The 16,910-nt window shown below is 35.5% G+C and overlaps 1 protein-coding gene across 1 annotated transcript in view; it reads right to left on the reverse strand.

The window, feature by feature from the left end:
• The window catches only part of GPR158 (G protein-coupled receptor 158), a 400,375-nt gene that overhangs the window by 185,167 nt on the left and 198,298 nt on the right, over positions 1 to 16,910 (reverse strand). Inside the window, exon 4 of the mRNA XM_032144948.2 lies at positions 5,305 to 5,528. Coding sequence (XP_032000839.1) covers positions 5,305 to 5,528 — 224 coding nt within the window. The remainder of the gene's footprint in view (positions 1 to 5,304; positions 5,529 to 16,910) is intronic.

The raw sequence follows: 16,910 nt of genomic DNA on the forward strand, positions 1-16,910 counted from the left end.
ATTGGTGTACAAGAATGCTTGTGATTTTTGTACATTGATTTTGTATCCTGAGACTTTGCTGAAATTGCTAATCAGCTTAAGGAGATTTTGGGCTGAGACCATGGGGTTTTCTAGATATACAATCATGTCATCTGCAAACAGGGACAGTTTGACTTCCTCTTTTCCTAATTGAATACCCTTTATTTCCTTCTCCTGCCTGATTGCTCTGGCCAGAACTTCCAGCACTATGTTGAATAGGAGCGGTGAGAGAGGGCATCCCTGTCTTGTGCCAGTTTTCAGAGGGAATGCTTCCAGTTTTTGCCCATTCAGTATGATATTGGCTGTGGGTTTGTCGTAGATAGCTCTTATTATTTTGAGATATGTCCCATCAATACCTAATTTATTGAGAGTTTTTAGCATGAAGGGTTGTTGAATTTTGTCAAAGGCCTTTTCTGCGTCTATTGAGATAATCATGTGGTTTTTGTCTTTGGTTCTGTTTATATGCTGGATTACATTCACTGATTTGTGTATGTTGAACCAGCCTTGAATCCCAGGGATGAAGCCCACTTGATTATTTTGGATAAGCTTTTTGACGTGCTGCTGGATTCAGTTTGCCAGTATTTTATTGAGGATTTTTGCATCAATGTTCATCAAGGATATTGGTCTGAAATTCTCTTTTTTGGTTATGTCTCTGCCAGGCTTTGGTATCAGGACGATGCTGGCTTCATAAAATGTGTTAGGGAGGATTCCCTCTTTTTCTGTTGATTGGAATAGTTTCAGAAGGAATGGTACCAGTTCCTCCTTGTAGAATTCGGCTGTGAATCCATCAGGTCCTGGACTCTTTTTGGTTGGTAAGCTATTGATTATTGCCACAATTTCAGAACCTGTTATTGGTCTATTCAGAGATTCAACTTCTTCCTGGGTTAGTCTTGGGAGGGTGTATTTGTCGAGGAATTTATCCATTTCTTCTAGATTTTCTAGTTTATTTGCATAGAGTTGTTTGTAGTATTCTCTGATGGTAGATTGTATTTCTGTGGGATCGGTGGTGATATCTCCTTTTTCATTTTTTATTGCATCTATTTCATTCTTCTCTCTTTTCTTCTTTATTAGTCTTGGAAACAACAGGTGCTGGAGAGGATGTGGAGAAATAGGAACACTTTTACACTGTTCGTGGGACTGTAAACTAGTTCAACCATTGTGGAAGTCAGTGTGGCGATTCCTCGGGGATCTAGAACTAGAAATACCATTTGATCCAGCCATCCCATTACTGGGTATATACCCAAAGGACTATAAATCATGCTGCTATAAAGGCACATGCACATGTATGTTTATTGTGGCATTATTCACAATAGCAAAGAGTTGGAACCAACCCAAATGTCCAACAACGATAGACTGGATTAAGAAAATGTGGCATATATACACCATGGAATACTATGCAGCCATAAAAAATGATGAGTTCGTGTCCCTTGTAGGGACATGGATGAAACTGGATAACATCATTCTCAGTAAACTATTGCAAGGACAAAAAACCAAACACTGCATGTTCTCACTCATAGGTGGGAATTGAACAATGAGAACTCATGGACACAGGAAGGGGAACATCACACTTCGGGGACTGTTGTGGGGTTGGGGGAGGGGGGAGGGACAGCATTAGGAGATATACCTAATGCTAAACGACGAGTTAATGGGTGCAGGAAATCAACGTGGCACATGTATATATATGTAACAAACCTGCACATTGTGCACATGTACCCTAAAACCTAAAGGATAATAATAATAAAAAAATTTGTAATAGATTTATTGATATAATACACATACTTTAATATTCACCTTTTTAAAATATATAATCCAGTAGTTTTTAGCATATTGACAAAGTAGTGCAACTGTTACCATAATCTAATTTTGTAACATTTTTCTCTTTCTAAAAAGAAACCCTGATCTCATTAGCGGTAACTCCCTGTTCTTCCTTCCTGGTAGTACCTGGTAACCACAGATCTACTTGTCTCTATGAATTTGCCTATTCTGAGCATTTCATTTAAATGAAATGATACAAATATGTGGTCTTTTGTAACCGTTTTACTTAGCAGTTTTCAGAGTCCATCCATGTCCTATGAACATTTGTATGCATATTTCTTTGTAGACATATGTTTTCGGTTCTTCTGGATATATACTGGGAGTGGAATTGCTGGATCATATCATACTTCAATTTTTAACTTTTTGAGGGACTGCCAAACTGTTTTCCAAAAGGGCTGCACCCTTTTACATTTCCAACAGGAATGAATGAGAGTGTCAACTTCTCCACTTCCACAACAGTTGTTACCGTCTTTTCTATTTTTAGCTATGCTAGTGGTTATTGTCGGTTTGAGTTGTGTTTTCCTAATGACTATGTGTTGGTAATCCTTTCATAAACATTTTGGCTTATTTATATATTTTCTTTGAAGAAATGTCTATTTAGATCCTTGTTTCACTTTATGAATTGGTTTTACTTATCTTTTTATTGATTAGTTATGTGTCCTTTATATATTCTGGATACTATTCCTTATCACAGGTAGGATTTACAAATATCTTCTGCCATTCTATGTGTTTTCTTTTTACTTTCTTGATGCTGTCTTTGATACAATAAAGTTTTCATGAAGTCCAATTTATCTACTTCTTTTGTCATGTATGCTTGTGTTGTCATATCTAAGAACCCACTGCTTAACTGAAGGTCATGAAGATTTATGCCAATGTTTTCTCCTAATAAAAGTTTCTTGGGTTTTTACTCTCTCATTTTGATCTATGATCCATTTTAATTTAATTTTTATATATGCTGTGTGAATGCCATTTTACAGAGGAGAAAACTAGACAAAAAAACGCTAAGCGATTCTCACAGTCTCACAGTATGCAAGGAGCTGAGACAGTATTCAAATCTAAACAATCTGGCTCATGAGTCTGCACACTTACCTGCAATTGTAATGCTACTTCTGTATTACATTGGATTTTTTTGTCAAAATAGATGTAAATTGATAAATTATGTGGGCTTTGTTCTCTTAATTATCAATAAGTAGAGAATGTAATAGGAAACTCCTAAAGAAATGTCAGTATTGCTACAAAAGAGATCATCAAGTTTCTTCTTTATCCAAAGAAATGTTGCAAAGACACAGGAAATCTTGAAAAAGCCAAACTAAATTCTACATTCTATAGATCTCCAATCTCTATACTGGAATGTTCTACCATTTTTACAGTTGCTTTTAGCAACTGAAATCACAGCAGAAAATTGCACCAAACATTTCTTTTCATCAGTATACAAGGTCTATGTTCATTCACTTTATTAGCTTATATCCCCCTTATATTATGTCACATTCTGTAAAAACTGATTCTTCGAAAGGCGACCATCTTAAAACTAGATAATGTTTATCAATTCCTACTATTAATAGTTTTTAATCTATAGAAATTTCACTAAATGACAAGTAAAGCTATGTATTCTCATTATAGTCCTGTAAAGTAGGATTTTGTTCATTAAAATGACATTTCACATGAAGGTGCAGGGAAATTAGCAAGGTTTAATAACTGGCAATGCTAAGTAACATTAACATTTATTAAGACATTGGTCTTGTCAGAACTATCTCAGGTTTCTAAATATCCAATGTAATATTTTACCTACCATGTATTACTGACTCATTTAGCAGAGCAATCATTATCAAAATCAATTAAAATTCCTAGGGAACTGTGTGTTATCTACCATATAAATTAATTACATTTTATCAGAGAGATTTCAGAGAAGTTTATTAGACAGACCTTTCAATTCTACCTGCTATGCCACTGACAGGCTTTTTACAAAACCTATTAATTTTATCTAGGTAACAGTGTTTATATATTTCTCAACTCTACTTGCCTACTATTTTTATTATATAACACATAGTTTGTTGCAAAAGAAAGATAAGTATTGGTTAAATGAGGAGCAATCTGCCTGTCTGCACTTTCTTGCTGACTTAAAGCTTGATTTTAATTTGTGCTGGATTCTTCTGTTAATGAAACTGTCCATTTTAAATGACTATCAAAGTCTATAACATTAACATAATGAATACAATCTCCTAGAATCTCAACAGAGGCTTTATAATAATAAAACTGTTTAACTTGAGGCTTCATAATAGATGCCATTCACAGAGGGTATTTTTTTTAATTTCTAATGGGAACACTTTATACCTTCAATGAGCTCTGTAATCTAAACCAATCTGTACAACTCTGCCAGTATAAAGAGATCATTTGAATTTGGAAAAGGTTGGAAACTTTACGTTTTGTTTTCTTTCCAATGGCACAGATAAATTTCTGCAAGCATCAGAATCACAAATTCGAATACAACACTGGCTACATATAACTAATTGGGTGGCCAACTACAGGAAGCTCCCCCAAAAGCTTTGTCCTGCACATTTTAACATTTCATCTACCCCTGACTGAAAGGCACACAAATGCTTCTACCCACCCCTTTTTATTGAGGCAGGGCAGGATCTCACTCTGTACAGTACAGTGGTGTGATCATAGCTCACTGTAGTCTTGAACTCTAGACTCAAGAGATACTCCTGTCTCAGCCTCCTAAATAGTTGGGACTATAGGCATGCACCACCACACTGGCTAGCTTTTTTAAAATTTATTTATTTTTTGTAGAGACAGGGTCTTGCTATGTTGGTCAGGCTGGTCTCAAACTCCTGGCCTCAAGCAATTCTCCGGCCTTGGCCTCCCAATGTGCTGAGATTACAGGCATGAGCCACTGCTCCTGGATTGTACTACTCTTGATTACTTAGACTAGAACCAAAGGACATGTACTCTCCAAAACTGTGTAAGTTCTTCCCAGGATTGTTATTATTCTGGGACACTAATGTAAGACAAAATGTAAGGTCATAAATAAATTCAGTCTTCAAAGTATAATGCGCTAAAAATAGTTGAGTCATTTACCATCTTTAAATACAACTAAGAAAAGAAAAATATAATAAACATAACAAAGCTTCTTAGATACAAAAAAATTAATAATACATTGGATGCTGGTAGAATAAGTTTCTCTAGAGGCCAAAGACATGATGTAAAGGAGGGTCATTTAAGTCAGTGAAGCACTTCAGATCCAGGCTAAACACGGGGAAACATTCTGTAAATGTTGAAATAAAGTATCATGTTTTAATCTCTATTTTTCTGGTCAGCTAAAGAATATAACTTTCATGTTCTAGTCCAGTCATATTATAGAAAGACTGCTGCTTAGTAGGGAAGCAACTTGAATTTGAAAATTCTGTTTCCTTAAAAAGATAAGAGGTTGCTCTATAATAGAGGATCATATACCAGGGTACCTGGGTTTACCTTTGCTTTGCGAAAGTGGTAGACCACCAGCATGCTAATGAAGTCGAGCAGCATACACAGGGCTTGGAAGGAGATGATGGCAAGTCGTAAATACTTATCCTCCTGGACGAAGCACGGGCTGTCATCAGCACAGAAGGGGCAGCCCTCCCTGCAAGGTAGGCAGACATAGGCTTCTTCTGACACATCTTTTGTACTTCCTGAAATATGTTGATCCGGACCCCTTCCTGAAAGTTCCAAATAAAACCACAGTGTCATTTGCACCTCTTAGGTAGGTAAGATTGAGTATAGAGTCAAAAGACATCCTTGACTCCTCATTTCTTTTCTCACTTATTAAAGACCTTTTGTCAACCCTCTTGCTAGGGGAAGGAGTTACTTTTCCTTTAGACGCTTACAAAATTCTTTTTATCCTTTTGATTTAAAAATAATCATTGAGAGTGATTGAGGAAAATTAGCAAAAATGGAAATGAAGCTTCATGAGGGCAGGAACAGTTTTCTTTTTTCTTTTATTTTTTTTTTGAGACGGAGTCTCGCTCTGTCGCCCGGGCTGGCTGGAGTGCAGTGGCGTGATCTCCGCTCACTGTAAGCTCCACCTCCCAGTTCACACCATTCTCCTGCCTCAGCCTCCTGAGTAGCTGGGACTACAGGTGCCTGCCACCACGCCCGGCTAATTTTTTGTATTTTTAGTAGAGACGCGGTTTCACCGTGTTAGCCAGGATGGTCTCGATCTCCTGACCTCGTGATCTGCCCGTCTCTGCCTCCCAAAGTGCTGGGATTACAGGCGTGAGCCACTGCACCTGGCCTTCTAAGTCTTTTATATCATTATCTACCATTCACCAACTGAAAAGCACAAATCATATTCCACAAATATTTGTTAGAGAATTAACCAGAAGTAGGAATAAGAAAGTTGATGTTTTTATGTACCAAGTAAATACATGCATACCTTTGGGAACCTCTTGACCTAGATAGCACAGAATCCAAAATGAGACTTTGACTGCTCCTTAATTCATTCATCAGGGATCTCATCTACCAAGTTCATTAGGTCTAAATTAGGTAAAATGGTATTTAATTGACAGTTGTTCAGTGTGCAATTGCCTAATGATGGTGCATCCTTTGCCCAGAGTACAGTCCATATTTACAAGCTATCATGTAATTTCCCACTTTGCATGCTCTTAGGACATTTTCACACTATTCACTTACTGCTATTGATCCTCCTTTTAATTTTAGGTTCTTCTGTCTCAGTTATCAAACTTAAGTTACTTCTGAAGCCCAATAGGTAAAGATTCTCTTTAATAGTTAAGATGAGTTTAGCACCAACATCTATCCACTAATGCCAAATACTAAGAAAAAAAAAAAAACAGAAACAACTATTTCCAACTCTGAATTCAACATAAAAGACATTAATGAATATGAACTCACTTCAGTATACAACACAATTTTGATTAACTGAGGAATTTGGGAAAGAGGTTCTTCTAGGTAACAGCATTTTAATAATACACAGTTTAACAGTCTTCGTTTCTTTCAACTCTTATTAAAGGTTCACGATCTTTCTATAATGTATTTGTCTGCTTCGTTTCCTCAGTAAAGACAATAGCAAAAACATAATTGAATATTTCTCTGATGATTGTGGATGTAATGCTGTTTAAGAGTCATCATTCTGTTACATGATGAAAAGCAAATGGATTTTATTGTCAAGCAGACATGGTTCCCTACTCCATATAACTCTGTGACATGAGACAACTCACTAGACCACCCGGGGTCTTAGTTTGCTTATTTATGAAACATGAATTGCTGTGGGACTAAATGAGATTATTTGTTTATTTATTTATTTTTGAGATGGAGTCTCACTCTGTCACCCAAGCTGGAGTGCAGTGGCATGATCTTGGCTCACTGCAACCTCTGCCTCCTAGGTTCAAGTGATTCTCCTGCCTCGGCTTCCTGAGTAGCTGGGACTACAGACATGCGCCACCATGCCCGGCTAATTTTTGTATTTTTAGTAGAGACAGGGTTTCACCATGTTGGTCAGGCTGGTGTCGAACTTATCACCTTGTTATTCACCTGTCTCGGCCTCCCCAAGTGCTGGGATTACAGGTGTGAGCCACCGCACCTGGTTGAGATTATTAATATTTATAGAAATCATAGTGACTCGCTCTTTCTCCTCTTCTCCAAATATAGGAGATGCAAAGAGTAATTAGGAATTCATGGTGCCTTAAAGATATTCCTCTGAAACAGAGAAGTTAGAAGAAAGAACTGAGATGTAGAGTGGGTGTTAGAGAGAGAACCTGCAGAGATCTCTGGGAGTGGATAATTATTGGGAAATGTACAGAGGGAAATGCTATACAGTGAGGAGTATTTACAGTGTCATAACAGAAATGGAATTTAATAAAAAATGCTATAATGTGATCAATATGATGACTGAGAAAAGGCTACAAGATTTAATAATTATTTTATCCTTCACTGACCTATAAGGTAATAATTTCCAAAGAGTAGGAGATTTAGTCCCTAAGTTGTCAAGGCTTAAGTACTAAAGAAGTAATAAGATAGAATATTATTTAAATAAATGCTCTATTAAATGAAAAAAGCAAGAAAAACTCATGGTTGATAGGAATAATTATGGTATTTTTAAAAAGCGATTTTGTTTTTTGTTTTCTTTGAAACAGGTGAGATCATAACACAACTGCATCCAAGAAAAATGAGCCATTGGAAATTGAGGAATTATATGAGAAAACTGGTAAAGAAAGTATTTGAGAAGTCATGATTGGATGTAATCAAGAGCATAGTTGGAGAAATTAACTCTAAGAATATTTGATATCTCTTCTTCTAACACTGGAAAAAAGTAAAGGTAAATCAAAGATTTTTAAAAGGTGTTTTGTTTTTTAGCAGAAAGAAGGAATCAGTTGAAAAAAAAAATACATTTTGAAGTAGAAAAAAATGTGGCAGCCAATCTTGTAAAGTCTTATCCTTCTCAACAAAGCAGGTAAGAATACATATTGAGAGTGAAGAAGGCCTTTCTTGAGACTAAAGACCTGAAGGTTGAGGCAGAAATACAATACAAGATGATTTGTCAGATCACTTGGCAGAAAAATAATCCAGTTAGACAGTATGCATTACTAAGAAACATAGTCAAGATAGTTTGTGATTTTCTACAATTATTGGTAGCATACAAACAAATGCAGAGGACAGAACAGTCACAGAAAGAGAATAAAGAAAGGATTGTGCTAATGACAGTTTTAGGCTTCTTTTCACGTGATTACAAAATGTGCTCCCAGACAGCAAGAGTGTGAGAGGAGGGGTAAAAAGGCAAAGGAAGAAAGCCAACACAAGTCTGTATAATGGAGCTGCCGCCTTCACTCCCTTGCAGCAGTTTGTGCTCAATCCTCCAGGGACTTCTTGAATCTGTGTCAATCATGGAGATAAAGGGGAAAACATGTCTCCATTATCAACCTTACTCATTGATAAAGGGTTTCCAGAATCATCAACCACCTCCACGTGCCTGCATTATGCACACTTGAGTCCAAAGCGGGTTCTCACATCTTGTGCCACGACCACAGAGGTACCTAATAGCAGAACAGGAAGTGCGAAGCATGATATGAGGAAAGGCACACCTCAATGGCACTTAAACAGAGCCATTTGAAACCTTCAGGAAATGGTTATCACAATGGGTAGAGAAAGAGGTAAGGCCAAGAACAATTTGAGATGATGAAAAAAGGTATCCAATGCAGATGAAAACTTGAAGAATCATAGGGTACACAAGTCAAAAACTAATAAGTATGAGAAGCTAGGATACTGAGAAAACAATGCATTAATTCAAGTACGAACTGGATAATTATGTAAGTGAAGTCAGAGTCATTTCACTGAGGAAGATAAAGGTGTCAAGGATTCCGAAGGTCTGAGGATGGTGACTACAATGTCAAAAGTCATAGAGCACTGTAGAATAGGAGATGATAAAGTATGAGCTCTAAGATTCAGATTTGAGACACAGAGGTTAGGATTTCCCCCTTCTGGACAAGATGGAAGAACAGGGATTAAATTTACCTTCCCATCAGAAACAACCGAAAACAATGGACAAATTGAAACCTGATGCCTTTACCAGGCACTGGACATTAGCAACAAAGGACAGTGAATCCTAACAGGTGCAAGCACTACCCACACAAACCAAAATACCATAAAAAGAACTACAGTAGAAGTTAATCAAAAAAAATCTGTGAAGGTATTGTTTGTTTTGGAAAATAGTCCTTCTTACACAAATCTTTGCTTTCTTGCTTCAACTAAATAGGCTGACCTTTTTTCATTGGCTTAGGAAGATATTGGCTACATTTAAACCTAACAGTATACATTATTTACTTTCAATACAAATGAAACTTGAAACTTTACCCACATCAGCTAAAGTTTAATTCTCTGAGATGAGATAAGCAGAGACTATTCAGCACCTCGAATCACTCAAACTTGAAAAATATTGCAGTATGTTAACTGCTCATATATTTAAGCTTAGTTTTTGCAGGGTTAGGGTTAGGGTTTTGGGTAGAGGAGTAACATGATATGCTTTATGTAATTAAAGGATTGCTTTGGTTGTATAGAGAACATACTATAGAGGACAAGGGAAAGAGCAGGGATAGTGGTGAAAAGCTGCTGTAATAATCCAGGTGAGACTTGATAGTGGCTGGGACCACAGTATAGCAGTAAAAATGGCTGCACGCAGAGTTTGAAGGTGGAGTCGACATAATTTTAGATGACTTGGTTATCATGTGAGGCAGAAAGAAAAGCATCAAGGCTTTCTCCAAGGTGTTTAGTATGAACGAGTGGAAGAAAAAAGTTACCATTAACCAAGAAGGGAAAGAACACATGTGGAGAAGGCTTTGGAAGAGATCATAAGTCCAATCTTGACATGTCAGGTTAAGGATGTCTACTTGAGATCCAAGTGATGGCGTCGAAAAGGCATCTTGATATATGTGAAAAAGGCCTGCACTGAAAATAAATATTTGAAAATAATGGGCACTTAGGTAGTATTTAGAGCCACAAGACTAGATAATATTACCCAATGAATAAAAATAGCAAAGATATCTAGGGCCCCCCAATATTAATGCCAAACAAAATTCTTAATTATCCCCAAATTGTCTCTCACTCTGCCTCCTATTTTACAAGAGGCAATGCATTATTTCGTTCTGTAACTGCACATGCAGAAAGCTTTAACAGAAAATACCATTTTTTTCTGAATTTATATGCAAGTTGCCACTATGAAACAGCTAAAGCTGCTATTTTCGTCTTGGTCCCCAAAAAGCAGAACTTGAGATAAGAACTTGGACATAGATATCTGATTTAGGAGATGACTCCTAAAAGAAGGTGTAAAATATAAAAATAAGTAATTCAAAATCTAAGATGTTGGAACTCTAAATTATTTTGAGCCTTAAAAGAATGTGATTATGAGGCCCAAGTCACATAACTGGCAGCTATAACCTTTGTATCTCTGATTATAGATTAGTCTTATTCCTTATCTACATTGTTTTGTAAAATGTTGCAAGTGACTGAAAGGCACCAGAAAAGATCACCTTCCTCTTCATTGTTGATCTTAATGATCTTTATGATAGATTAACTTCCCTCCTACTAATATCTTTCTCACACAAAGACTTCATGACTATCACATTGTCATAAGATGGAATGTTAAACACAGTTTTGTAAACTGGAAAGAAAATGAAAACCAGCTGTAAAGAAAAGAAATTAAGCCGGATGGAAAAGAAAACAAATTATAACTAATTAAATTGTTGTAACTCATAAACCAACTTTTTATAGAAAATACTGCAATCCTATTATATTTATTTGTTTTCTTCCAATAAGAAAGACATTTAACTTTTAACTTCGTAACACTGACCACAATTCTCTGGCGTCTGTGTTTCCCAGCTGGCTATTCCAAGCTTTTTGCTTGAATAAACTCTTTTAAACTGAAATCTGATCCTTTCAACTATTTCAGGTTGACCAACGGTAGAGTGATAGAAGGAGATCAGCTATAGTAAGACAAGGAAGAAAGAAAAGGTAATAAAAGGTAGATTACTGAGTTGGATATTACTGTGGGCAAATGGGGGATCAATCCTGCTGGGATCCCTCTAAAAACTGTATACAATGCCCTTTAGATCTGACTTTCCAGAGGATGGAAGGCTGGAATATTTATGCAGCAACTACCAATCCTTTCGTTTGACAGTTATCCCAGGAAACTTCCATTTCACCACACTTCTGGGCAAGGGCTGAGCAAGCTTAGAGGGCTTCAGAGACAGCCCTGTAAATTCTGTAGGCACTTGAAGTTAGCTACTGGCAGCATGTTCGGTAATAGTAACTGTCTACTGTAGCTAAAATCTAAGGTGAGTCAACAGTATGTGATGCAGGGCATGAAAAGCTTGTATCATAGCTTCCACATTCCAAAGTGAGCTGTCTCTGGCAGCATTCATATAGAATAGAATTTGAATGGTGCCCCTAGATTTGAACAACATGGTAATCATGTGATGGACATGGAAAAGTAAACTAACTTGGGATCTTGTAGGTCACTAAGATAACTCTAATCATGATGTTAAAGGCTTTCCTTTACATTCACAAAACAATTTACTTCCTAGCAGTAGTTTATTCTTGCCTGTGGTCATTTCTGCTCCTTTATAATACTACACCTAAATCAATTTTGTTAAATATAGTAGAGAATGAAATAAATTGCTTCCAATTAAACCACTGCACTTAAAGAGTAGAGCCCTCTCTATTTCACTCTTTGTTGTGTTGATTATAACTCAACTGCTGTATGGTGGGATACTCTAATATCCGGGCTAATCAAACTACCCAAGCAGGGCTTTTAACATCTGGAGGCCCAATAAGCTGACATCATCACCAAAGGAACAACCTTAATGTCATGTTAGCAAAAAAAAAAAAAAAAAAAAAAAAAGAAAGGAAATTGTTTCTCTTGTCAGATTTTGCCAAATTTTCAACTAATAATTATAGAATATTGTCAAACTAAGCCATCATGAAACATTCTAAACAGTAGGGCTTAGGATCAGCTATTTATTTCTTTTTCGTAAGATATATCCTAGAGTTAAAAAAAAAAAAGTATCTTTTGCAATTAAAAATGCAGTACATTCTTTTAGAAATGTCTTTGTGTGGGTTAAATTTACATAATTAATGAAAAATTAGTCTCCCTTCCTTCTCTTACTAGAAAATGTTATTTCTAGATCGGACTTAGATATCATTTCTGCATTATAATAGAAAGATACATATATTTTCACTAATCCAATGTTATTCTTCATCTATCTTTCCTAATAACGGCCTCTTCTACATTGACGTAATTTGTTATTCACGTAAATTAAGGTTCTTTCATAGTGATTGCAATGCTCTCCAATTTTGATTCACTGGGAAGACTGAGTTACTTGTCTAGATTCAACCTTTTGAAATGGAGAATCGGGGGTAGAATTTTGGAACATATGAATTGCAGACAGTATGCTGAATAGTCCACATTTGCTGTCCAAAGGTGGACTTCAATGTACTTCCTTTGCGCCATCATTGTCCAGAGATCCACATCCACGTGGAGAGCTTTCCATGACTGATATACTCTGTCTCTGCTCGGTTCTCTTCCTAAGGCCACATGCCATTGTGATTTGCTTTACTTGCCTGTATTATTCTACCCTGCTTACTGCTAGAGTTCCACAGATCTATACGGTATGTGAAAAGAAACTGTGAGCTCCCTAAGAATAGGACAATGGTTTTATATCTTTATTTTCCCACCTATATTAAAATACAAAAGACTCAAAATACTGGGCCATAAAATACAATCATGAGTGCAGGACATAGAAAAAGCCTATACACTTTATTATCTTCCTCAAGTAGGAGAGAAATCATAGTTAACAGGTATTCCATCTACTGAATTAGTAGCAACTAGATATAAAGTTGAAAACTGAATGTAACTCCAAACAATTCTATATTACCCGATATGGGAAGTAAATTGTTGGTTAAATATTTCAATATTCATGTATAAAAGGCAACTTGTTGGAAAATAAATTGTGAGCACATTTTATTCTTTGTGCTCACAAATATCATGAGATCAATTCACAAATGGCAAACAGTAACATGCCATCATAAAAAACTGCCTCTTTAACAATGTATTTAACTTATTTGACGATCAAAATTCATGAGGTTCTATAAGGAACACAAAGTTGTAAAAGAGAGAGAAAGCAAAACCAAAAGTAAAGAGATCTGATTTCTAAAGCTCAAAAAGCAACTAAAATTAAAGACAGAGCTTTTGATATTGTTTCCTTTAGTACTCAAAGCACGATTTAATAATCTTCTAGTTCTAAAAATATTTTGCTGATTTATGCTGAAGTTCTCTATCTAGGAAAAGAGAACATATGCAGCTAGTAGAAATCATACTACTACTACATAATAAGAAGCTCTATTTAATGGTATCTTAAACTTACGATTGTTTATGAGTTTACATTCTTGGAGATAGGGGCCATAATTTATAGATGTATCTCTTTATACACTTAGCACCTTAGTAGTTTATACATATTGGATACTCAATAAACAATTGTTACTGATGAAAGTGCTCTCTCAAAATAATAAATTAACTGATCTATAATACAGATGCTTAGTTGAAAATGATATTCAACTCACTACTTCATTGTTCATGCTCTCAAACCATGTATGCTGAAGAAATTTAATTAAAGTAGTATTTTTCAAGGTGCTGGAAACAAACTAGAAAAACACATTAAGAATATGAGTTAGCACAGCTCACTTTGACACCTATGGGCAAATCTGTTTAGAAACCATGTTGTATCAAAATTTGATTTGGAAACCTCAGTTCTGAGCAACTGGAAACACATCCTCCACGCACAGAATGCCAATCTGCCTTGCTGAAATCTAAAAACCCTTGAAGATGAGACTTAGAACTTTCAGATAAAACAAATACTTCCTGAAGACAAATGGCAAATGTATAAAGCTATATAGCTTTGGCAGTAGCAGCTCTTTGGTTTCCTATATGAGTGTTGCCTTGAGAAAAAAATATAGAGAAGGACATTGGGAGAAGGTTACAGTAGCATTTATGGCCATCTGAGGAATCTAAAAGGTTCACCTGTAATCATAAGCCTGCCAAAATAAATTGTGACAATTTGTGAACAGTATGTTAACTTATTTGCTTGCCTTAATTTTATTTCGTTGACAAGAAAAAAGACATAAAACTTCTAGATATTTTTGTATAAATATAGTCTTACATTTATAGAAACTAGTAAAAGTATAAACCTTAGAAGGGTTAAGCAAACCACAGTGCATTTATTCAGTGTAATTCTATGTAACTATTAAAATTATGTTCAAGAAAACTATGTATGATATTTTAAATAAATATAATTCCAAATTTTTAGAAAGATGATATATACAGACATTTGTGTACAAACTATAAACTGAAAATAATTAAATGAAAAATAAACTTTGAATGGTCTTTAAAATTCTACTTTTGTATACATTCCAAAGTTTATTGAATGAGTATATAATATTTTTATATTAAAATAATTTCAAGCCATGTCTCTTTTGGTAGCAATAAATTCACTTTGGTAAGTGAATTTTTGCTCCAAATCACAAATATCTAATTAACCCACCAAAGCTACAATTATTGAAATATTTAAGTCCTTTGAATTTAAACAGATATTCTGAAAGTTAGATTTTGTAACTTTTAACTGTGAGATAATTTAAATTTTACAGAAAATCTACAAGAATAGTAGAAATAAATCCAATATATTATTTACCCAGATTCATCAATTATTTACATTCTGCTGTATTTACTTTATCATTCATATTGTCTTGGTAGATGTTTATAAATTTAAACGTATACTATTCTTCCTGAACTATGTGAGTATAGGATAGAGATTCTATATCCCTTTACCCATAGACACTTCACCTAGCATGTCCTATGAAAAGGGCATCCTCACACAAAACCACATTACAATTATCAAAGTTGGAAATTTAATACTTATATAATATTATCATCTAATACATAGCCCATATTCAAATTTCGTCAATTGCCAGAATAATGCCCTTTGCAGCTACTTTTCTCCATCTAGGGTGAAATCTAGGATCATGTATTGAATTTACTTGCCATGTTTCTTAGCCTCTGATTTGAAACAGTTTCTCAGCGTTTCTTTGTTCTTTTCGACTTTGAGATTTTTGGAAAGCACAGACCTATTATTGTGTAGAATGTCCCTCAGTTTTGATGTGCCTGATATTTCCTGATGATTAGATTCAGATTATTAACTTTTGGCAGGAACACCATAAAAATAATGCTGTGTCCTCAATGTAACATACCAGGAGGCACAAGGAGTCAGTTTGTCCCAATAATGGATGATGCTACTTTGATTAATTACTTGGGAAGGTGGTATGCCACAAGTCTGTTCATGGTAGGTTACTTTTTTCTTTGTAAATAGTAATTTGTGGAGAGATACTTAGAGGCAATGTAAATACCTTGTATCTTATCAAAGTTTCTAAATTTGCTAAAAGTCAGGTAGGAATATGTCCTGAATGTTATATTTTATTTTTAAAATGTTATGATTTTGTGTAAGAAATGTATTTTTACTTACGGAAAAAAGAAAACATGGAAGCAAAAAGAAAACAAAAATTACAAATAATTCTACCGTGCAAAGAAAATTGTCACTATTATGTTGGTCAATGAAGGTACAGACATTCTTCCTACCACAGTGAGCTAATTAATAGTCAAATTTCCCTGCCAGAGGTCTTTCTTTAATATTTGGGGAAAGATGATTGTTAATATAAATAAGTCTCTAATTAGCAGTCTAGTAAAGTAAAATAATGCAAATATATAAAATTATATTAAACAAGGGGAAAAGTCTAATAAAGTAGTATTTCAGCTGGTGGAGGAAAAGGAAGATTTTTGGAGGACTGAGGTATTATATCTCAGTCCACAGCCCATTTTTAGGACAAGTGAACTGAAAGAATCTGAGATCTGGAAATATGTTCAATTCCCATTTTTCATTAGTCCCTACAAATAAGACTAATGAAAAATATATGAAAATTGAGCAAATTACTGAGGCAAAAACATAAGACCAGCAACTGGATGGAGAATCTTTCTTCTACAACTAGAGTAAAACCGATTAGGACTAGGTTCCTGTAATACAGTAAAAGCCTAGCTCCAGAACGAGAGAGACTACAAGGTTGAAGTCAGACCAGTGGTGAAAGTGACGATGCTATTTATGAGACGGTGGTGTTCAAGCTCTTTTAATCTATTCTGTCTAAGTTTGGAATAGATACCAGAGACTGACACTGAGCTTAGTCTACAGAAAGCAAATGTCCCGACTCCCCAGCCACGAAACAGAGTAGGAAGAGAGTGTAAGACTCAAGCAAGGCAAGAAAACTAAGACTCATCCCAGACAAGTCAGCCTTGCTTAACATTTGCTATAGAGCTCAGCCAGAATCCCTAAACTGTACTGCTTTCAAAGAGCTTCCCTTCTAGAACTGCATACTCTTTATGTCTCTAATTACTTTGTTGTCTTTTTCCTCCCATCGCATCTTCTCATATCAATAGCACTGGAGTTAGGCAAGTAGAGATTGTCATTTTTGGATATGGGTCACTTGTAAGTTTGGAT

This window comes from Hylobates moloch, unplaced genomic scaffold (genome assembly GCF_009828535.3).
Source record: "Hylobates moloch isolate HMO894 unplaced genomic scaffold, HMol_V3 SCAFFOLD_3, whole genome shotgun sequence".
Lineage (NCBI taxonomy): Eukaryota > Metazoa > Chordata > Mammalia > Primates > Hylobatidae > Hylobates > Hylobates moloch.